This window comes from Leishmania panamensis (assembly GCF_000755165.1).
Source record: "Leishmania panamensis strain MHOM/PA/94/PSC-1 chromosome 35 sequence".
Classification (NCBI taxonomy): Eukaryota; Euglenozoa; class Kinetoplastea; order Trypanosomatida; family Trypanosomatidae; genus Leishmania; species Leishmania panamensis.
In genome coordinates this window covers 1,192,932-1,215,518 of record NC_025882.1, presented here as the reverse complement: position 1 = coordinate 1,215,518, position 22,587 = coordinate 1,192,932, and the positions used below count along the sequence as shown (strand labels likewise).

Genomic DNA, 22,587 nt, shown 5'->3' with positions numbered 1-22,587 from the left:
AGCGCTTCCCCATCGCTTCAGCACTCAGTGCACTTTCATCCTTGTTTGCAATGTATGCTATATTTTTTCTCTTTACGTTGAGCTCTAGTCAGCGTGTCGCCATGTGACTTTCCCCCTCCCAGCTTGTTAGGCAGAAAGCATACCGATAAGCTCATTCACTCAGTGAAATTTAGCGGGTGGCACTGTCTGCACAAACTATGGGACAAGGAGACCCTACCACTAAGGGCAAGGATACTCACAACAGTGCAGGAATGTGTTGCGGCCCGTCTTTCAAGCAGCGTAACCTCTGCGTGCGTTCTCTCCGACAAAAAAGTGCTGGTGTTTTGTTCAATCAGAGCCCCATGCTATGTTATCCTCATCACTGTTAACGTGACGTGGTCTGGTCCCGGCCAGAAGTCCGCTTGAAGGCAAAAGGAGACTCGTAAGCGTAGCAAAGATGAGGTGAATTTGGCTCCCCAAATGGGGAAGAACGCTGAGGGAAGCGCATGCGACTAGCAGGAGCACCAGCAGCATCTATCATGTTCGTTTCATTCCTTTATCTTCTCTCTACCCAGTCGCACGTCAAGCCCGCCTTCGTGTGCATATGTGGGGATTTTCTTCCCCATTGGAACCTCATCGACCAGAGAATGAAAGTAGCTTGCAGGTGTTTGCCTGCAGTAGCAACACCAAATGACGAAGCAGAAAAAGAGCGGAGCAGACATGAGTGGGTGTATGAAATGATGGGCATGTCCGCGACATCAGTCGCGCTCACAGGCCCTTCAGCGCTTTGCGTGCGTAGAAGCTGCTTAGCGCAAGTGCCTCCCTCTTCCTTCGCACATTTCCCTAGACTACACTTCGTTTAAAAAAAAAAACACCCCGTGAGTCTCAGCACAAGGAAGAGCAAACACAGCAACTACGCTGCTGCTGCTGCGATGGAGGTCAGCGAGGACACGCAGTCACCCGGCTCCGTGGGTTGTCTGGCCAGCTATATGTACCAGTCTTACTCCGTTCTCTTTTGTCTCCCAAATCCCTCCTGCCGCATTCACGTGCGCGCATGTCAAAAAGCGGCGAGTCCACACTGACACTTTTTTAGAAGTGCCTTTCGCTTGGGTGTTTGTCAGGGGGTTGCCCGCACTTTTAATCGCACCTCCTCCTCTCTTCCTCTAGACGAGGATGAGTAGCGATGAGGAATGCCCGGAACTGATCTCGGCCCGTGTCCCGGTGACCATCCTCACAGGGTTTCTCGGCAGTGGCAAGACGACGCTGTTGCACTACGTCCTGTCGGCGGATCATACAATGCGTATTGCCGTCATTGTGAACGAGTTCGAGTTTGGCAGGGCCATCGAGAAGGGTCTGACGCTAAAGAGCTCCGAGAAGCCGGACGATGAGTGGCTGGAGCTGAAGAATGGGTGCATGTGCTGCACCGCCCAGACGCAGACGGTCAAGGCCCTCGAGTCCTTGATGGAGCGCAAAGGCACGTTCGATCTGATTCTTGTGGAAACGTCCGGGCTTGCGGATCCTGGGCCGATCGCGGCAATGTTCTGGCAAGATGCGCCGCTCTGCGGCTACCTGTATCTGTCTGGCATCGTGACCCTAGTCGACTCGGTGAACATCTGCCGATATCTGCACGACGAAGACGTGATGCAGGAGGCGGAGCGGCAGATCCTGATGGCTGACAAAGTTTTGCTGAACAAGTGCGACATTGCCTCTGCAGCGCAGCAAAAGGCGGCTCTCGCGGCGGTGCGGAAGATCAACCCTGTGGCCGCTGTCATTCAGAGCGATCACTCACGCGTACCCAACCTACGAGACATTCTGTTCATCGACACAACCCGCGCGGCAACCGAGCTGGTGCATCTTCACGATAACCATCCCTCCTCCATCAGTGCGGTGTCACTGGAGTTCTTTGACGCAGAGCGCGGCCTCGCCGTCAGCTCGCACCGCGACGTGCACGCCATTGCTACTGACCTCCTGTACCGATGCGAAGAGTACGGCTTCGAGGTGGTGCGGTGCAAGGCTGCGATATGGTGCTACGAGAATGGGGAATACGGCCTCCTACAGCTCCAGAGCATTGGCGACCTCTTTGACGTAACTCCGATGGTGGGGCAGAGTGTGCCGTTCGGCTGCACACGCGCGTTGGTGCTCGGCAAAAAGCTGGATGAGGAGAAGTTGCGAGCCATCTTTGCCAAGCACCTGAAGGCGACCAAGTAGATCTTGGGAGAGGAGAAAGGGCACGCCAGGTACGAAAAGGAGAAGTTCCTGCAGCAGTAAGAATAAAGACGCACACATGGCGAAGGAGAAAGACGAAAACGAGCATCAACCATCTTGGTCGGATAAGGAAGCGCGGCTGTAGACAGGGCTTTCCTATCCTTCCGGTGATTTGGTGTACCGTGATGACCCTCTCTCTCTCTCCCCCTTCACCTTCTCTGGTGTGCTTTCAAACTTAATCGCAGTGTTAGGGCTTCCTCTTTGTTTGCCTTGGCCCATCGTCGCTACAACGAGGTCCGACGCGGAACCGTCTCTTGTACAGCGGCTGGTATCACAATGAGCACACATGCACATGCACAACCTGAAGCACGTTGGCTAGCATCCGTTTTGTCCAAGCCTGCTTACGTGGAAGGGGGGGCACCAATGTTTCGTCACACACCTCTCTTTCCACGAGACGCGTCTCCCTCCCCCTTTCCTTTCCAGTGTCTGGACCCGCATGCACAGAGGCATCGATGCCGATGGTGACACTCATCCTGTGCGTGTATATCTCGTTCTCATTTCCTCTGCCCTTTCTTTGTTGTGCCCTACGGACCTCCACATTTCTAAGCCCTCGCTCCTTCGCTCCCTCACACATTTCTCTCCAGGAACGGTCGTGCGGGTGAAGGAGCAGCGCTACCGGCTGCCAACTTCTCCAAAGGGCTGCGACACTTTTTTCGTCTATAAACGACATCTACGCCGGGCAAGAGCTACAGCGCAATGGAGGAGAAGTTCCTACAGCTGCGCCAGGGGCGCGAGGAGCAGCGGCGACAGCGTTCCAAGGAAACTGCGGTCATCACGGTGCAGCGCCAGCAATACGAGTCGGAGGCCGAGCTGCTGGAAGCGCAGGTCACCCAGCTCCTTCAGGAAGGCAACGTGACGGAGTCGCAGCAGCGCCTCGACGCATTGCGGACACTGGTGCAGGACACGGCCAACAGCATCTCTCTTACTGCGCACGAGATGGCGAAGGCAAACATGATTCTCGCTCGTCTGCAGCAACTCGTAGATGAAAAGAGCAGCAGCGTAGCGCCAAAAAAGTTCAAGTTCTCCTCGCGCGCCAAGGCGAAACCGACGCCTGATGCCGAGTCCACCATCCGCTCCTTATGCCCGACTGGTACATCCGGCACGAATGAACCGACTGCGATGGCTGCTGTGACGGTCGCAGGGACGGTTAACAGCACCAACGGCTTTGGCAACGTCTACGGACCATCCGCGGATACCGACCTCTTCATCAACCATTCGAAGGGCGTCTTCATCAGGGACTGCATGAATTGCACCATCTATTGCCTTCCCATCGCCGGGTCCGTCTTCCTATCAGCGTGCATCAACTGTCGCGTCTACGTTGCCTGCCATCAGTTACGACTGAAGGGCTGCATGAACCTGGACCTCTACGCGTGGTGCGCCTCTACTCCAATCATTGAGACATGTGATGCCATGCGCTTCGGGCCCTATCAGTGCTGGGCAGGCTTGCTGAGCTCGTGCACCGAGGATGGGAAGGCGTACCCCACACACATGGAGTGGGTGCGCCGCGTCGGCGAAATCGAAGATACAGCACGGACGGAGCGAAACTACATCAAAGTGGACGACTTTCAGTGGGTAAAAAAGAGCCCGAGTCCTCACTGGCGTGTGCTCACCAGAGAGGAGGAAAGGGTGAGCACCGCCGTTTTTGGGCCCGCAACGCTGCCCTCCTCCTCATCCGCTCACCCTACTGCTGCTGCAGTTCACTGAGTTGGGGAGCAGCTGTCACACACACACACACTGTAATGGTGCGCTCCCCTTTGTTGTTCTTGCTCCGGGTGGGCGTAATTCAGTGCACTCTGAAGGGAGAAGAGCGAAAGGGAACTACTCAACTTCTTTGCCTCCTGCGTCTCATCCGGCGGTATGCATGCGTGCAACTACCGAAGCTACCACACTACCTGGGGGAGGGGGAGGGAGGAGCAGATGTTTTGAACACCGCTGCATTGAAAGTCGGGGGAAGCTCGTGGGTGATTGCAGTTTCCTGTTGATGTCGTGCGCATTTTTTCTCTCATGTGGCACGTTTCCTAACCCGCACGTTCTCGGCAACCCCGTCTTTTCGTGGAAACGAGTCATGCTTGCATATGCTCGAGCTCCACATCTAGGCACAACCCCCACGGGGGTGCCGCACGCTGCTGTGCTCGCGAGGAGGGCTATCTCTGTCTCCTGTGGCGTTGTAGATCTCTTCACCGCGCAGTACGTGCCGCTTTGCCGCCTCTCGCGCTCCGTATCCACAAAAACAACAGGCACGCACATCTGCCCCCATCCTTACCTCTCCCCTCCCCCCTCACCTCGTACAACAGCCTCTATGCATGCCTTCGCCGATCAGCATCGCTGGTCTACTCAGGAAGGCGTGGGCACCAAAGCAAAGGACAAGGCGATTATCACATCCGACACCCTCTCACAGGCATACCTTCCAGTCCCTTGACGTTGTTCACGACTGCCCTGCCACGATTTTAGTAGGACAGTGGACGTGCACACGCAGCGCTAAAACGAAAAAAAAACGCACGCTGCCTTTTTAGAAACAAAGATGAACATTCGGCAGCGCAAGTCGGAGCGGCACAAAGAGGCGCTGCGGAAACTCAGCCAAATTGGAGGCAACAAGAGCTGCTTTGATTGCGGCATGCGAGGTCCTCTCTACGTGGTGTCGGATTTCGGCATTCTTGTGTGCTCCGGCTGCAGCGCTGTGCACCGCTCCTTCCAGCACAAAGTAAAGGGAATCACAATGAGTGAATTTACGGACGACGAGATCGCTCGTTTCGCTGTTTCCGGCAATGACCGAGCCCGCAATGTGTGGCTCAGCACCTTTCGTGATCAGCTCCCCCGCCCCGGTGATGTGATGGCGCTGAAAATCCATGTGCGCAGCGTTTTTGAAGAGCGGCGGTGTTGGAATGCGCAGGAGTTCTCTGCCTTGCAAAAGTTGTGGGATCACCCAAATGAGCCACCTTCACAGGTGCCACCGCCCTTGTCCATGACGAGACCTACGGCGTTCTCCCTCGCTCCAGCTCGAGAGGCACCCACAGCGCAGCCCGCACCCGTCTCTGCTGCGACGGCTCCCGCGCCACCTAGTTCAACAGCAGCACCACCAACATCGAGTGCCCCGGCCCCATCCGTGCGGACACCGCAAGACGACATCTTCGATAGCCTTTTCGCAGCACCTGTACAATCTCCGTCGGAGCCTCAACCTACAGCACATGCTGCAGTACCCACAGCATCACCAATGACTGCGTCACACGCCCCTATTCCGCCAGCACGGCACCAGCCCGCAACAGTGGCCAGTATCGTAGGTGACCTGTTTGCCGGAGTGCCGCCACCAGTGGTGCAGCCAGCAGGCGGATATAGCGCCCTTTATCCACAGCAACCACAACAACAGCAGCAGTCGATGGACTTCCCTGCTCATGGCACCAGGTGCAACTTCACTCAAGGCCCTCCGAGCAACATAATGACACCGCCTCCGCTACAGTCCTCACAACTCCCTTACCAGCAGCAACAGCCACAGCAGGATATGATCATGTTCAGCACTTCTGGGGCAGCGGCCCCGTACTCTGCGCCCGCTCAGTCACACAACCACAACCTCAACAGCGTCACACCAAGCACCACCGTCTACCCCTCCGCGTCCGGTGCTGCACCCCAGGCCTACCAGCCATCGCCTTTTTCAAGCAATCCGCCGCCTCAGCAGGAAGGGTGGAGTGCACCCTCCTTCTCCAGTGCGTCACCAAGCTCGAACATTAATCGCATTGTCGTCTTGTCAGTTACGAAGCAGCAGAATGACAGATCGCAGAACTCCCAGTCGCAGTGACCGTGAGTCACCCCTCTGTTCGAGGGAAGGAACGCCTGGTAGAATGCGGGGCTATGCCGGCAGGCATGCACTCGGGCTTATCTACGGGCGTCGGTATGGCAACGTGGTTTTCCAGTCGCAGGCAGAGGGGTGGAGAGGTCGTGAACAGAACCAGTCGCCTCGCTCTCTTTCTCTCATTTCTTATTGCCTTCCCAGTTTGCGCGCGTGAGTGCTTGTGCGTGTCTCTGTTGGCACGAATCGCTGCAGGACCTCAAAGCACAGCCACGATCAGCAACAAGAGGAGAAAGGCCGAGTCAGCTTCAGTCATGAACAACCTCTCTGTGTCATGCGTGCGAATTTCTCGTGCTTTTTTTTCCCTTTTAAGTCCTCTGCTGGAGTGCGGTCAGTGTGGGCAACTGTGCACAAGAGTGGGATGAGTAGTCGCTTCATGATCACAGCTGCTCCCAAAAACCCTCTCTCCCTTACCATTGGCACCAAAGGATGGGATGTGTGTCAGTCGTTCACTCATCCATGGTGCTGTGACAAGTCGCAGAGACCCTCCATACATGCACCTGCATTTACCCTGTGGTCTCACTTCAGAAAAACTGCTCTCGTACTTCTCTCGCTTCTCCCTTACAACAGCAGCTACTCATCGCGCTCTGATTCACTCAGCAGGACAACGTGAGGCACACGCCCATAGGAGTCTTCGGCCCTTTCTCTCTCTCTATATGGATACAGCGGTACGCCCTTTTTTCTTTTACCCTGCCAAGACAATTTGCTCTTCTTTCTGCTGCGGTGGCTGATGGATAGAAGGCGGCTCTTAACGCGCCTAACGTCGCAGTGGTTTTTTCACACATACACGCACAAACACGCCTCTAGCCCTCGCTTCTTCTCTCTTGCATAAAATCATTTCTCTCACAACGCTGTCGAAAGTGCAAGCGACACGGTTGCCCAGCGATCTCTCTTGTTTTTCTCTCACCATAGAGCCACTACTTGCAACACCGTCATCAGGAAGAGAGGATTCACAGCAACCTCGATAAAATGGCCTCTGTTGACACCCAGTGGGCCATTAAGTCCCTTCTTCAGCTCAGCCATCATCATCTCCGTCACAGCGCAGCGACAGCCTTCTCGTCGCCATCGTGTCTAGTGCTGCCAGCATCGACGTCCTTCGGGTCTGCCGCCAAGGCGGTGCAGGTGACGGCGATGCCGCGGCTCATGCGAAGGTCCTGCAATCCATCGCATGTAATACTCCTCGCCAAGCGGCCGAGCGGGATTGCAGGAGTGACCCTTAGGCAGGGCAACCGGGTATCGTGGACTGGTCTGCCTGCCGCCGAATCATCGCCGGCGCCTGCCCCGTGCTCACGGAAGACTCGTCTTCTAGCTTCTTACCTCCAGCGGCGCGGCTTTGCTATGATACCTCCCGTGGCCACCGAAGCGCGCTCGTCGTCTCCGCAATTTCGATCCGTAGAGAGGCCGATGCCACTGCTGCTCCACACAAACCATCTGATTGGCTGGAAGCTGAACGACGCATCGCCGGCGTTTCCAGTGTACGCGCACACCATTGCCGAGCTTCAACGGTTGCGCAGCAGCGACGTGGCCGCTCTGCGGCCGCAGCACTGCCTCATCGCCAACGAGTACTGCGAGTGGGACAACTGGCGGGAAGTGCTGGGCGAGCCGGGCTGGGACCTCTTCAGCGCTGACGACGCTACAGTGGAGCGCCTCCTGCAGGACGGCCTCCCCGTTTCCACGCTAGAGAGGGAAGCAGGGCTGTACCCGGTCGAGGTGCTCTGAAGACGATAAGGCATTGCCTCTCTTATTTTTTTTTCTCTCTGCACTCCTTTACTGCACCTAATGCACCCTGCACACTCATAGAGCCTTAACAGTGGGCGTTTTGGGTATCGTTGCTGTCGCGGCTGTCGAGACTCGCACACACAACACTTAACGTGCCATGCTAGAAAGTCACTAACTGCAGTACCTCATCTCGCCCTCGACCATCCCCCTCGCCGTCGGCCGGGGTGCCCTGCCGCGTGGCCGCATGCATGATACGTGCTGAGCTCGCACAGTCGTGCTGCGAGATTTTTTCTTCGCACCACCACCATCACCAACCCCACATCCATAGAAACAAGCAAATCGTTCCTCCGTGAAGGGGGAGTTGTTCGTAGACACACATATACGATTATAAATTGGAGTAATAGCATCGCCCATGGCAGCTGTTGCGTGTTCTCTTGCTGTTTTTCACCGTTTCTTCGATCAGTTTTGTTTTGCTTCCGCCACGCACAAATCCGTACATGCGGGTCGCACCTTTAAAGAGAAACCTCGAGAGATGCAGTTGCACTGTATCGATGTTCTTTCAAAGGAAAATAGATGCCATAGGAACGATCGTTATGGTGCGAACGCCTTTTTCCCGTCCCAGCAGCCTCACATCGTCACACCTACGCAGCGATGCATGTCTGCGTCTGTACGTGTTTGGGTGTGCCGGTGGGGGGGGGGGGGAATTAGAGCGAGACGAACCTCAAAACCGAGCATGGGATCAAAGAAGAACAGTCTGGCGCGCTGTTCTTTCTTTTTATTATTATTTGAGAAACACCCATGAAGTCGCTGCAGCGCAACCGTTTTGCGAGTCTCTCGCTCGCCTCTTCTTCGTCTCCGCCTCCCCCCTCCTTCGGCCTCCCTCAGCACCAGCCACCGTCATCACCACATCTCCTCTTTGCCACTCTCGCGTTTGTCTACGCGCATGTGTACGTCCTAGCTATGTCGTTCGTCAACGACTACCCCCCCCCTCCTCTATCGACTCCCTTTTCTTCCCCCAACTTATTCTATACCGTATACATTGGTGCGGGTTGGCTCGTATGCTCTGCGTCGTCACCTCGCGCTTGGCAGAGTGAGCGACGACGATGTTTACTCGATCGGTCATTAGCCGGTCCACTGCGTCGCGGCACGCCTTCATGGACATCACAATTGGCAGGCAGGATCCGCAGCGTGTGTCTTTCGAACTTTTTATGAAGAAGTGCCCAGTTGCCTCGGAGAACTTCCTGAAGTTATGCACCGGTGAAAATGTGCTGCCACGGGTGTCCAGCATCGATGGCATCGGTGAGCCATCCTTTCGAGACCAGTTTCTGCCGCAGCTGACGTACCGAAACACGACGGTGCACCGCGTCTGCAAAGGCTATCTTGTGCAAGGCGGCGATATCGTCTCTGGTCAAGGCACGGGTCAGCTTTCCATCTACGGTGAATTCTTCGACGCGCCGGAAGAAGTGAAAGCGTCCAAGTTTGATCGAATGGGTCTCTTAGGCACCGCTGTGAGTGCACCACACTTGAATGGGTCGCAGTTTTTTATCCTGACGGCGGACAAGGCGCCGCACCTCAACGGCACGTGCATCTGCTTCGGCCGTGTCGTGGACGGATGGGCCGTGGTGAAGGCCATCGAGGCCATCCCGCTAACGGTCACTGGCGAGCCAGTGGAGCGGGTTGTAGTGGTTGACTGCGGGAAGCTCTAAAAGAACACACGCGGGCCGCTCGAAGAAGAGAATGAACCACCCGTTAGGGGAGGCGCAGGCGCTGAAGAGCATCGCTGTTGTGGATGTCGGTCCTTTTCTGCTCTACTCACGAGGTTCGAAGAGGGCGCATGGGAACCAAGGCAAGGCAGTCTGGAGCGACTCCTCCACAGGTCTCTAGGAGTGGGTCGCGAAGAGTACGCCCTGTACTCTTCCTCTCCCTGTGTGTTCGAGTGGACTGCTTGCTGGCTGTCGCTGCTGTGCTATGGTTTGTTCGGCTCCTCTCCTTTTCCCCTCCATCATGTGGCTCACAAGCGTTTACGTACTCAGAAATGAAGCTGGCTTGCGGTCGACGAACGTCCCCGGCGAACCGCATGTCCCATCTAAAGGTGGCAACAGCACCAGCGGCAGTGGAAGTCTACCCACTCCTCTCAAGAGCAGTAGAGGGTGTGTGCACGTCTGGTGGAATGTTACCCACCGCACACCACCATCAGGGTCATCTGTTGCTGGCTCAACTCCACCCCACGTCGTCCTCTTCTCCCGTCCCGTGACAGCTGCCTCCCGCGATCCTCCTTTCACTTCGGCAGAGATGCCTCACTCTGCACCGCTTGGCCTCTCCTGTCTCTTCTCCAGCTGTTCACATACAACAAAAATGTCAATGTCGACAGATTTCGAGAAGACGGGGAGAGAAAGAGCACTAGCGATGCACTGGCGTCGTTGAGAGACACCCCTGCTTTTCTCTCTGGCTGTGTGTGTGTGTGTGTACGAACGGTATGCGCCCAACACTCGCTTCTCCCTCTTTCCCCTCCCTCTCTCTCTCCTCCCCTTTTTTTTTTGGTGTGCCAAACTGGTGCGCCTCTGTGTGTCGGTGGGGCGTGTACGTCGCAAACCGCCTGTGTAGAGCGAGCACGCACGCAAAGGCACGCGCACTGGAGCACGAGATAGATCGCTGCGAAGTCTTCTGTTTGCTTCACTGATTTCGTTTTTTTTTTTTGCAGCTCCCTTCTCCCTTCCCACAACGGAACAGGCGAACACATTTTCCCGCCTCTGGCGTTACTGTTTTCCTATGGCGGACTTGACCATGGCTCACTCCAACGTTCAGAAGTACTCCCCTGGGGTGCTGGTGGGCAACTGGTTCGAGGATATCGCCATGCGCGAAGATCAACTGAAGCTGTACAAGGCGCAACGGCACGCCGCAGCGGAGCATCCCGAGAAGACGGCAACAAACGCAGTAGCGCGTTCGATGCTCGCGAGTCAGCTAGCAGAGCCGACCACCGTTGTCGCAGTCAAGGGAGATGATGTACGCATAGGGCAGCCGTATTGGGTAATAAACCAGAAAACACAAGCTGCTCTGGCGTTAGACCTGGGGACTGGTGGGGGGGCTTCCTCCCAGTCGCAGCAGTACGCCCTTTCGGGGTCCTCGGCCTCTGGCCCGCAGGTGCGCTCCACCTGGACTCTGCTACGGTGCAAAGACGAGCACAACCACAGCTACAACCGCAGCAACCCAAGTGTATTGCACTACGGCCAGCGAATTCGCCTTGCGAACGAAAACGCAAGCGCAGAGGGATTCCTGTACGTGCAGTCCTCCCGATCATCCGGCCTTCGTTCGTCAGAGGTGCAGTACGCCGTGGCCGCTCTCAACGCCTGCGCAGATAACGTGTTTGTAGTGAGCTGTGCCGGCACGGTGCGCGACGATGTGCACTTTGGTTCCCCTGTGAAGGTTGGCGATGGCGTGGTGCTGCTGCACTCCCTCACAAATCTGCCTCTCGCCTGCAACGGTGAGCACGTGGGCACGTCGTACGGCATGGAATATGCCGTCACATGTGGCTACACCACCGACTACTACTCTCGCTCTCGGGGTGCCGTCGTGGTGAAGCCGGAGAACGTCTTCTACTTCTCTGGTGGGGGCGACGCCGATCCAGCGCTAATGAAGCCAAGAACGACCTCAAAGCCCAGTAGTAGGTCAACGACCATACTCACAATGACAACAGATAGCGGGGTGGCGGCGTTGGTGGAGCGCATTCGCCAGGGTGCCCTTGTGATTGGTGGGCGCATTGGCTTCCGCTCCCTGTCCATCGCCCTCGGTGTGGCATGCAACGAGCAGCGGCAACGTCGCTTCCTTGACCGCAACGCGCTTCGCAGGGCGATTGCCGGACTTGGTGTCTGGCTGAGTCCCATGGAAACGGACGTACTCATGAAGCGCTTCGATACAGCTGGTGACAACGTTGTGTGCGCGCAGGATATTCTGGCCGAGTTGCGTGGCACGATGCCGCTGGTCCGCATGCAGGCAGTCATCTATGCATATCAGCAGCTGAGCATTGAGGGACGGGGATCTGTTGAGTTCAAGGACATGCACAGCCTTTTCTGCCTCAACGTCGCCACAATCCCGGATGTAGTTGACGGCGTCATTCAACGCGCGGAGGCCGTACGCGACTTTGAGAGTTGCTGGACAGGACGTGTGGGATGCAAAATCGGCACCGTCACTCTTGACGAGTTTGTCGAATACTACGCGGATGTTTCGCCCGCGGAGAAATCTGATGAGCGCTTCTGCAAACTACTACTGCAGTCGTGGGCTATTCCCGCCACCTCTGCCTATCTGTCGGGTGTGCCGCACCGCCTCCTCACTGTGACGTACGACGACAAGCCAACCGAGACGGTTCGGCTTCCCGACTCGCTGGTGCTGGACACGCACAACCGAGAGGCTGTGAGACGCCTGCTGATCCAATGCGGTCTACGAGGCGTGAAAGACTTCGCTGTGTCCACCGACATGTAAAGTCTTGCCAGCGATGGACACGGAGAGGAGATGCCTGTAGGGGGGGAGTGGGCGCGTTGCCGATGCCGGAAGCCACTTTCGTCTTCTGTTTTTCTTTTGGGGCTTTGCGTGTTTCCTCCGCTGTGCTCTCTTTGGTGCCTTCGCTGCGAGTGCATCCGTCGCCCTCCCCCCTCACACACACACACACACACACACACACACACACACACACACACACACACACACACGCACACGACGTGACTCCTCCTCGCATGTTCATTTTTTTTGGTTTCACGGTTGTCCTCCCTTTTCCTTTCGCTTTGTTTTTTTCTCTTTCTCTCTGTTGTCTCCTCCACGATGCATACAAGTATATCTGCTGTTTGTTCTGTGCAAGTGCGTGAGTGTCTGCTCGCACCTCTCCTCCAACTATTCAGTCACTTTCGCGCAAGTCATGTACATACCGTGTTATGAAGCACACACACGGGTGTGTGTATGGGGGGGGTATGAGGGGGGTGTAGGTTTGCTTCTTCTTCCTTTGTTGTCCTTGCGGCCTCGCCCCCTCTTCTCTCATTCACACCTCTTGAAGTCAAGTGACACACACACACACACAAAAAAAGGAATGAAAAAAACAAGGGTGCTCCAACTGTAACCAATCTCATCACAACTCCAACCCCTCCCCCCGTAACACACTCTCTAGGGATGATCAGGACAACAACGAACCCCCTTCGGTTAAACAAAGCGTCAACCTCCTCCGACCATCCCTTTTAGATCCTGCAACACGTGAAGCTATCTTGTGATGACAACGCTCACAAGAGTTCCATGACGCCTCTGCCACTCAAGTGGCGCGTCTTCAATGTGGCGCAGCTGCATGACTCTCTCTTTCCCATCTGAGTGGCTGCTTCTCCCTCTATGTGTCTCCTTGCCACTTTCGCTTGCTCCTCTCCCATCAATCACTACCACCGCCCTCTAAAAGGGTGCATCCGCACGCGACGCACAGCCTCCATGGTGCGCGTGCTGGTAAATAGCGAGGACTGCTCAGTGCAGATAAAGGGGGGCCTCATTACATTCCTCTATGCCACAGTGGTCAAGGACCCGCTTCTTGTAGCGGCACACAACGTGACCCAGCTGTTGCGGTCTCGCAAGGATGGCACGACTGCCAAGCTGGTGACGGACGGCAACTCCTACGTGCTGAAGTTTGAGTCTCTGCAGGACAGAGAAGGGTTCATTGAGTCTATCGTTCGCGCCCAGGAAGCGGAACAGGCGCTGTCGAACGACGAATGGGTAGTCTCCACTATCTGCGACGCTGCCGTCGAGGTCGGGGTCCTGGATAAAGAGGAGCTCAAGGAGATCATGAACGCGGCGGGTCAGCGTGGAGTGGAGCAGGCCTTCGACGCGCTGGAGACCCTCGTCGACCGAGAAACATTTCAGCTGCTACCCATTACCGAGCAAATGGAGAACGACGTGCTGCGCCAAATTCCTGTGCTCGCGGCGGTCTTCCAGCAGAGAGTCGTGGACAAGGCGACGAAGAAGAGTTTCTGGGATGCGGTTGTGCGCAAGTACTTCTGCTTCTCGCGCACCTTTCTGGAGGAGGACATTCAGCGCCTTGAGGGTGCAACGCCAGCGGCCACTCCCGCGCCACCCCCTCTGCCTCCTCTGTCTGGTAGCGCCGCCACCTCGTCCCTCTCCATCATCAACGCCTCCTCGATGAATGCGCTGCCGAAGGACGCGGCGATCGCCATGGTGGACACCGACATCAACGAGGAAGATCTTCTTCACCTGGAGGAGGACGCCGAGTCGCTGCGCCACAGCCTTGAGGGCTTCTTTGCAGCACATCGGCATGTGCCCGTGAGCAGTACAGGCGCGCTCCCCCTCAGTGGGGTCGTGCTGCCCTTCCCTCAAGAAACTGCAGATCCATCCCCTGCACACCGCCCGCGTTTTGTTGGTCGTCATGTGCTACAGCAGTTCCCCTCTGAAATGATTGAGAAGGCCGCCTTGGAGACGCTTCGCATGTTCTGGCGCAGCGATGTGAAGCAGCGAAGAAGCGTCCTCGCCAAGTACACAAGCAGCAGCGAAAAGGGTCGCGGAAATTTTATTCAGCGCATGTGTCTGGAGCAGGCAGATCGCACGGTGCAGGACACCTAGCAGGGCGATGATGGTGCGCTCATCTGATCTGATCTCCGGGTGGCCTCCCCCCAATGCTATTGTTTATCGGCCAGCTAGTGCCTTCCAAGTAGCGCGAGAGCCCTGGGCGCTGGTCAAAGTATCGGTAACGCTCTACTCGGCACTGTAAGGCAGCGTCTATTGCTGAGGCGGAAGAGAGGAGCGAAGCGCAACGCCAACAAACACAAACAAAAAATGTGCGCCCAGTGCCGCACACTCCCGTGCGAACAAAAGACAACATGAACACAATGCGGTGCACGACTGATGAACTACTCAAAGCACCCCAACCCCATCTTGCCCTGCTGCACCACCGCCCCTCTTTCCCTCTCATGCTCTCTCTTTCTCTCTGAAGAACAGGACTGTGGTTAGGTGACATGCGCTTGCTAACGCTCTCCTCTTTCTGCTACGTACCCTCCTTTTTCCCTCTCTTTTACCCACACCTGCGCTTTCGTACGTGTGTGCGGGACATGTCTCCCCCACTCATCAACCATGTAATATCCCACCATAACCGTGTCTCTCTGGCTTGTGATGTGGCTCATCCTCGTCTTCCTCCCCCCTTCCCCCCCCTCTCTATACGCGGGCTCTCACACCCCGGACTCGATAAGCAGAAGCAGAACGGTAGTAGAGCGCCACGCGATGTTCTTTGCACTTCTCGAGGCACTATTCTGGGTGTACGCGGTGGCCAGCTGGTGCATGTGCTTCTTCGTCGTCTTCTCCTGTGGGGAAGGAATTCGCTGGTTCACGACATTTCACAACTATCTCCTCATTCTGGGTGCCACCTCCGGGGCCGCCATGGCGCCCTTTCGCACGGTTCCATCCAGCAGTCTGCTGATGGTGTTCAGCGGGTGGGCCTTTTATGCGATGCTAGTGTCGGTGCATAGTATGCGCTTCCGGCTGTGGCGCAGCCACGTTCTACCAGTCACCACCCCGCTACTGCTTATGATGATGTGGGCACAGTGCCGCCAGTCCATGACAAGTTCGGGAGCGACAGTGTCGTGACGAGGCCACGTCGTTTTCCTTTTTTTCATGTGCACGCTGACCGAAACAATGCGCGCGTACGTGCTTGCGTTTGTGTAGGTGTGGGTGTGACTCTGATGGTGACCACAGGTTTGTCTTTGCTTACTCTTAAATCCCTTACCGCATTACTCAAGAGAGAACGAGACGGAACGCCGGGGGATTCGAGAAAACGCCGCACCTCCACCGTCTGTTGCTGTGGCCGCTCATGGGACACTCTTTGAGCCTATTTGTCGCGTATGGTGGGCCCTCACACCGCCTTCTCATGTGTCGTTTCTGTCGTTGTGATTCCCTCAGTCGCCCAGATAAGCACCTTTCCCGTGCCACTCACTTGCTGCCACCTCATCCTCCCGTTTGGCTGCTTTTTTGGTTGTCCCTCCCTCCTTCCCCCCCCCCTTCCCCTCGCTCCCTTCCCTCTTGCTTCGACACAAACGTCTACGCACACACGTACACCTTCAAAAGATACATCACCAACTATCGTCTAAACCATCCACACACACACACACAGACGTGTGCATTGCCTTGTGATTTACGCCTTGGTTGCTCTCTCTCTCCCCCCTCCTCCCCCATCGGTCGCTCCACACCCTCGCAACAAAGTCGGTCCGTCCCCCGTTGCATCTGTGCATCTCTGCCCTCCCCTCCCCCCCTCCTCCTCCTTACCGTACCTCCTCTTTCACTTATACATTCAACACCTGTTCGTCTAATCCGCCACCATGAGCGAGGCACGCCAAATTCAGTCGATGATCGACTTCATTGAGCGAGAGGCTCAAGAGAAGGTCGAGGAGCTCGAGGCGGCGGCGCAGGAAGAGTATGACGTGGAGAAGATGCGCCTGGTCGAGGCGGAGAAGACGAAGATCCGCGTCATGGCGGAAAAGAAGCTCAAGCAGGTTGACGTGGACCGCCGCGTGGCCCGTGCCAACTACTCAAAGCTGCAGCGCATGCGGGTCATAAAGGAGCGGGTGACGATCGTGGAACATCTGCTCGAGCAGATGCGCCAGAGGATTGTGGCCATGGTGAAAAACCCTTCCCAATACAATCCGGTGCTGGTAAGTCTCATCCGCCAGTCGCTCATGTCCATCCGCACGGACGCCGTCATCCAGTGCCGCAAAGAGGACGAGGCCGAGATCGAGTGCGAAATTCCGATGCTGGAGCGGTGGTACAAGGAAAAGACTGGCGCCACCATCTCGATTCAGGTGAACAAGTGCTACCTCAGCACGGCCGAGGCGTGGGGCGGCGTAGTGGTGAAGTCAACCGACGGCCGCGTCGTGTGCAACAACACGTTCGCCTACCGCACCAAGGCATGCTTCAATGAACATCTGCCCACGGTGCGCTACTACCTCTTCAACCCCAATGCCTCGATATAACGGCAGAGACTGCGATGACCGTCTCACGCGAGGGAGATACAAGGGGTGGGGGGTGCATGCGGCTTCAGTCCAACAGGCACAGAAGCGATGACCCGAAACGAGACGACGAGATGCGCGGGTGTGAAGGAAGTAGTGTAAAAAGGGGAAGCCGGACGCCGATAGGATCGGTCGTTCTTCTCCGGGGCCTCTAAGACAGCCTCAAGAGGTGCCCACTCCCTCTCCACGAAGCCAAAATTATTGTCAACTCTCTTTCCGTCCCCTACACTACCAACCCCACTGCTGCTGTGCGCACTCTTGTTTGCTGGACTGAACAAAGGCAATTTCCTGTCTATTACACCCTCCCGCGCTGGCTCTTGACCCTCTCCTTCTCCTCTCACTGGTCCTCGTCCTTCTTCCTCTCAAATCGGGGTTTGTTGTCCGATGACGCGGGTGTTGTACGGTACGCTTCTATATTTCGTTTATGTGTTCGTGTGTGGTAGGGATGAAAGAGCCGTTGTTGTTTCGGCTGAGTGGATGATGATGATGCCACGCCGGTGCTGTGGACAGAAAGCCCAGAGAGAAAATGTGCTCTGTGACACCCACCGTGTCCCTCTCTGACAGAAGGGGAAGGAAGTCAATGGTAAAGCAACATTCCCTCCGCCGCCGCCGCCGTCGCTCTCTCTCTCTCATGCCGCGGAGGTAGATCTCAAGGAGGATGTGCGTAGGGGTGGGCGCATGTTCTCAAGAAACATTCACAGTGCAGCGCCCATCATGGAGCGCGATGCCTTGCGTCTCACTTTGTAACCCCGAGGGTGCAGAAGACAAGAAGACGCAAGGGAAATGCTGGTGGCAGTAGTGATTCGCCGTCATGACAGCACCCGGCCACTAGGAACAAAAAGAGAGCTGCTCCTCCGTCCACGTTCATCCCCCCTTCCATCCACCTTCGTCCATCGCATGTCTCACCTGTGTGACCCTCTGTCCCTTACCCTTGCGTTGTTGTTTGTGTGTTTCCCTTTCTCTATATAGACAGAGACTTCGACGGTGGAGAAGGAAGCCACACTGCTGCACTGAACGACGTGTGTCTGCCGCGGTAGTCTATGATTCATCCTAATGGAAGTCACTCAACATGACATTGTCACCGTGTCTGCGCTGCGGTCGCGACTGAGCGAGCTACAAACGCTGTGGAACACAGCGACGAAGGAGGAGCATCTACCTCATAGTCGCAGCGCCTCGGCCTCAAAGACACGGATAGCTAAAGAAGAATCGTACGACCGAGATGTATCCCATGTAGAGCAACTGACTGACTGCGCACCACACTCTGTTGCGCAAAGGCCTGCGAAGCCGTCAACACCGCCGCTCACGTCACCGCGGCCGTTCCACCGTCACGCTCCACCCACGATGTTTGCTCTCGCAGGTAATGAGGGTGGAGATCAGTCCTGCGACAACTTTGTGAGTGTCTCACCCGAGTTACTCCCCTCGCTTCGCGTGTCCTGCACCCCGCGCACTTCCTCCACACCGCCAACAGGGACTCCACGAGCTCGACCGCGCTCCGTCGTTAGTACGCCGCCGACTTTGTCGCCTGTCCGCACCTCTCACGAGGCGGTAACTCTCCCACCCATCCAGGCCCACGTCACGGGCACCGCCCCAGTGACGTGTGCACACTGTGGCGCCAAAGCAGCACGTGCATCAGCCGCCTACTGCAGTCGATGTGGCAAGCGGCTAGCCGTCGTTGTATAAGCTTCAGATGGAGCGCAGGAAGCCACGTTACATATCTGTCACTTTGGCGTACCGGTATACTACTAGCATTCTGCTCCTGGTTTTTTTCTTTTCTTTGGAGTGCCTCCGCATCCGCCTTCCTCACCCTTCTCTCTCGCAATTTGGGAAGTGAGTGGTTATATCTGAAAGTGGGTAGCGCCCTCCTCGACATCACTTCCCCCCCTCGTTTCTTCCGCGCAGCATGTACATGAACACTGGCCCTCATGTCTGTGTGTGTGTGTGTGTGTATATCTTCTAAGCCGTTTCACACACGCCTCAGCGAGCACGCCACGCGCGTTCGTATTTGTATGTTTTCTCTCTCATATCCATCCTCATGTCCTTCTGTGTAGGGGGAGGTGCACAGGCAGCAACCCTTCGAAACCGCAGCCCAGTGGTCTATACGGGGTGGTGCCTGACTCAGCATCAGCGTGCAATGTAGCCCCCCTCTTCCTCCTCCTCCTCCCCCTCTCTTGTGCCTCAGCGCTTGTGGGCATGGGTGGCCATTTACAGAGCAAATCGCACCATGAACCAAAGCGCTGTTGAAAAGCCGTGCATGATAAAGAAGAAAGAGGGCGTGCGTTGCATTCGCTCTGCCCCCCACACACTCTCATCCTCTGTATGTTCCCCCTTGCCTCCTCTTTCATCCCCCCCCCACACACACACACACATCGAGCGCCACCAGAACTGTTGATAGGTGCGAATCAATTGCGCGTGCCTCTCTTTAGCCCCCCCCCCCATTTTCTCGCTCTCACGTGTCACTCACTTATAAGGTCATAGGCGTGCTTGTCTGAGAGAGCGCGACTTCTTCTCGGTGTGCTGTCATCGTGGGTCCCACACCCCGCATCGCTACTCTTTCCTCCTTCCATTTTTCGTTTGCCCACCTTCCCTCCCGTCAGCGCTGGGATCGGCTCGGCTCTTCATTGTAGCACGCACGGACAACAAATTCTTTTACACGCACGCAAGCCATAAGGAATCCTGCAAGCACGCACCGCGTGAAAGATGCAGACACAAGTGCACAAGGATGTGGTGAAGAACATAACCAAGGCCTCACAGCTGGAAGATGAGCTGCAGCTCTCACAGGCGCAACACGGTGTGGTAGTGCTGGATGTGTACAACGCGGAGTGGGGTCACTGCAAGGCACTCAGTGACACCTTCCGCCGTCTCTTTACCGACGCCGGCGACCTGGTTCACCTGCGGTTCTTCGCAGTGGAGTGCAATGCGGTGCTGGCGAGCCTCAACGACCCAGATGAGGTGAAGGTCCATCGTCCTCGGCAGAAGGGGATGGAAGTCTCCAAGGATACTCTTGTCGGCTTCTGGAAAGGGATTCTGGAACAGCGCCAGAATCACTCGAAGCCGTTCTTCGCCTTCTACAAGGAAGGGAAGATGCGAGCCCAGCTGGAGGGTATCGACACCCCAAAGATCTGCCGCATCGTACATAACCTGTGCAAGCAGCAGAACGCCGCCTCCGAGTACATCATGAACGCTGATGCGCTACACTTTTGGGAATCGCACTTCTCGCTCTCCGAGAGCGAGGTGACTGTGAGCGAGTTCGTGCGCGCGGTACAGGCGCTGCTCGGCGCCTCGGCGGCGGAGCTGTCGGAGACGGATTTGGCCGATATCACGGCCAAGGTGCAGGGCGCCAGTGGGCCCACAGTGACGGCCGCCCACCTGCAGTCCTTTGTCGGCGATAGCGGAAGCGTGAAGGATGCCATTTTGACTATCATTACAGAAAAGCGGGCGATAGCCACAGCAACGCCAGCTGCACCGCTGCTGCCGCCGGAGAAAGAGCCACAGGTTAATGAATCAGGGGAAAAAGCTGCGGACGATGAACCGCGGGCGTCACTTCAAAGTCTGTCGGCCGTTGAATCCAATGAGGCGGTGAAGGAGGCAGGGGCTGACGGCAAAGAGACTGAGGTCGTTGGGACTGAAGTAGACGCAGATGTAGTGCAGGGGACCTTTCCCACTGAGGATGATGCCACCGAGGTGTCGTACAATGAGGAGCTGCCCAAGCCCGCCACGGATGGATCCGGCGAAGAGCCTGCTGTCGAGCCGCCCACCGTCGACGCGGCGGAGGCGGATGAGGCAGGCAGAGACACCCATGAGCTTGACGAACCCGTAGAGGCTTACCCGGTGGAGGAGCAAGCGGCGCAGCAGCCCGAGGGCAATGAGCCTGACAACCCATACGAGGAGCTGCCAGAGCAGCAGACTGCGACAGCTGTAGAGTCCCCGACGTCGTCACTAAGCCTGCCTGCAAAAGAGCACCACGAGAGTGATGTGGAGGAGGCTTTAGGCACGCCGGCTGATGAACCTCAGAGAGAGGTCGACACGCAGGCATCATCTGGTGCGACTGAGAACGATGACAATCAGCAGGGGGAAATGCTGGACGATACCCGCGCGCCATTCCCAACACCGCAGCCGGGTATGGATACCACGGAGCTGGACGACGGCAACGACGAAGACCCTGACGAAGCGCCGTCGTCTGCGCCGCCGGCCGACACTGTCAACACCACCGGCAACCAAGACGAGTCCGTCATCAACCAGATCTTCACAGATCGCTGGATAACGGTGACGGAGGAAGAGATGCACGTGTGGAACACGGTAGCGGCGTTGCCGCTTCACTATCCCGAGAGCACGACACTGATGGCGGACCTGACAAACGACACGACGCCGGCGCATGAGGCACTGTCGACGACAGCAGACCTCCCGACGCTGGCGGAGTATCTGATGGCGCAAGGGGTGCCTTACCCCGACATCAATATGATGTGCATCGCGGCGGACCAGAAGGTGGGCTCGGAGAGTCTGTCGTACGGCAAGCTGTCACTGATACTCATGTCCTGTGACCCGGAGGAGGGAAAGGACCTGGTCCCGCAGTGCGAGACGTTTCTGAAGGAATTGTCGGACGGCACCCTTCTCAGGCAGCAGCAGTCCCTCGCCTTCACCGCCCTTGCTCTGAGCGCCTCCGAGGCCTACCCGGACGAGTGCTTCTGCTACTGTATTCCCGAGACTGCAGTGGCCGCTTTCCAGGGGCTCGCTGTGGACGACGTCTTCATCCTGAATGCGCTGACGCCGCTCAAGACCGCCGTGCCACAGGGCGGGCAGTTTATCCTGCGCATCATCGGCCTGCCCAAGGTGATCGAGCTCGCCACGACAGATGAGAACGAGGACACGATGGTGCTAAGTCAGTGGTACGCGCGCTTGCAGGTGGCCGAGCAGGGCACCGACACCCTCGTCGCGCACTTCGTCGAGAACGTGTGCGATGATGAGTTCCAGGACTTCCTCTCCAGTTACATTGCACGCCTCATCGAGGATGAGAACCGGCTAGACAAGAAGCACGGCGACGAGGAGAAAGCCACCGACGGCGAGTTTGTCGACGATGAGGTGGTCGATGGCACGTCCGCCGAAGCCGCCACACCCATACCCGAGGATAACCTTTAGAGGAAGCGATGTTGTGCGCTGTCCACTCTGGTTATATCCTCCGTCCCGACCAGCGCCACCTCATGCAGGCATCAGCGGACGATGAAGAGGTGAGCGTTCCGGGCAGCGATGTCAAGGGCCACCACCTTGCCAGGAAAGGGCAAGCAAAAGTCACATAGAACACATGATGTATATACCGCGATCGCTTTGTTTTGTGGTTTGACGGAATCTCTTCAGCTGATCCCATATGCGTGTGCGTGTGTGTTTCGGTGCGATGTACGCAAGGAAGCGAGAGGAAACGCCTACTGCCGCTCTTTTTTTTCTTTTCGTCTTGCCTTGCCCATGTCTCTGCATTGAAGGGCAAGCGGCTCCAAATCAGACACGCACTGCGTTCTCACGTGTCTCTGCAAGAATGAAGGAGAGAGCCAAGCTTGTGATGACTTCGCCAAAGCCCTTTGGCGAACCAATCCGCACACCGCCATGCCAAGGCCAGCGGCAACTGCACAGCCTTCCTTTCGCACCCTCACTACCATGAAAGGACTACTCACTTCCCCCTCCCCTCCCTCCCTCCCTTGTTCCCCTCGTCCCCTACTTAGCCTCCTCCTCCCCCCCCCCCCACACACACACACAACAAACAACCAC

General features: G+C 56.7%; 9 protein-coding genes across 9 annotated transcripts; all 9 read left to right on the top strand.

The window, feature by feature from the left end:
- Positions 1 to 1,152: 1,152 nt before the first annotated feature.
- Positions 1,153 to 2,187, top strand: LPMP_353240 (hypothetical protein; the record flags this gene model as incomplete). The annotated part of the gene is made up of 1 exon (XM_010704959.1): positions 1,153 to 2,187. The coding sequence occupies one exon, from the start codon at positions 1,153 to 1,155 to the stop codon at positions 2,185 to 2,187; it is 1,035 nt and encodes a 344-aa protein (XP_010703261.1).
- Positions 2,188 to 2,940: 753 nt separating this feature from the next.
- LPMP_353230 (tubulin binding cofactor C-like protein) lies at positions 2,941 to 3,948 on the top strand (the record flags this gene model as incomplete). The annotated part of the gene is made up of 1 exon (XM_010704958.1): positions 2,941 to 3,948. One exon carries the CDS (start codon positions 2,941 to 2,943, stop codon positions 3,946 to 3,948), a length of 1,008 nt encoding a protein of 335 aa, XP_010703260.1.
- An 817-nt stretch (positions 3,949 to 4,765) lies between these two features.
- On the top strand, positions 4,766 to 6,034 carry LPMP_353220 (ADP-ribosylation factor GTPase activating protein, putative; the record flags this gene model as incomplete). Its single annotated transcript, XM_010704957.1, has 1 exon — positions 4,766 to 6,034. The coding sequence occupies one exon, from the start codon at positions 4,766 to 4,768 to the stop codon at positions 6,032 to 6,034; it is 1,269 nt and encodes a 422-aa protein (XP_010703259.1).
- Positions 6,035 to 7,054: 1,020 nt separating this feature from the next.
- LPMP_353210 (hypothetical protein) lies at positions 7,055 to 7,804 on the top strand (the record flags this gene model as incomplete). The annotated part of the gene is made up of 1 exon (XM_010704956.1): positions 7,055 to 7,804. The coding sequence occupies one exon, from the start codon at positions 7,055 to 7,057 to the stop codon at positions 7,802 to 7,804; it is 750 nt and encodes a 249-aa protein (XP_010703258.1).
- Positions 7,805 to 8,907: 1,103 nt separating this feature from the next.
- Positions 8,908 to 9,510, top strand: CYP10 (cyclophilin 10, putative; the record flags this gene model as incomplete). The annotated part of the gene is made up of 1 exon (XM_010704955.1): positions 8,908 to 9,510. One exon carries the CDS (start codon positions 8,908 to 8,910, stop codon positions 9,508 to 9,510), a length of 603 nt encoding a protein of 200 aa, XP_010703257.1.
- Positions 9,511 to 10,573: 1,063 nt separating this feature from the next.
- On the top strand, positions 10,574 to 12,280 carry LPMP_353190 (hypothetical protein; the record flags this gene model as incomplete). Its single annotated transcript, XM_010704954.1, has 1 exon — positions 10,574 to 12,280. The coding sequence occupies one exon, from the start codon at positions 10,574 to 10,576 to the stop codon at positions 12,278 to 12,280; it is 1,707 nt and encodes a 568-aa protein (XP_010703256.1).
- Positions 12,281 to 13,261: 981 nt separating this feature from the next.
- LPMP_353180 (hypothetical protein) lies at positions 13,262 to 14,401 on the top strand (the record flags this gene model as incomplete). The annotated part of the gene is made up of 1 exon (XM_010704953.1): positions 13,262 to 14,401. The coding sequence occupies one exon, from the start codon at positions 13,262 to 13,264 to the stop codon at positions 14,399 to 14,401; it is 1,140 nt and encodes a 379-aa protein (XP_010703255.1).
- A 1,745-nt stretch (positions 14,402 to 16,146) lies between these two features.
- Positions 16,147 to 16,797, top strand: LPMP_353170 (ATP synthase, putative; the record flags this gene model as incomplete). Its single annotated transcript, XM_010704952.1, has 1 exon — positions 16,147 to 16,797. The coding sequence occupies one exon, from the start codon at positions 16,147 to 16,149 to the stop codon at positions 16,795 to 16,797; it is 651 nt and encodes a 216-aa protein (XP_010703254.1).
- Positions 16,798 to 19,530: 2,733 nt separating this feature from the next.
- Positions 19,531 to 21,966, top strand: LPMP_353160 (hypothetical protein; the record flags this gene model as incomplete). Its single annotated transcript, XM_010704951.1, has 1 exon — positions 19,531 to 21,966. The coding sequence occupies one exon, from the start codon at positions 19,531 to 19,533 to the stop codon at positions 21,964 to 21,966; it is 2,436 nt and encodes an 811-aa protein (XP_010703253.1).
- Positions 21,967 to 22,587: the final 621 nt, after the last annotated feature.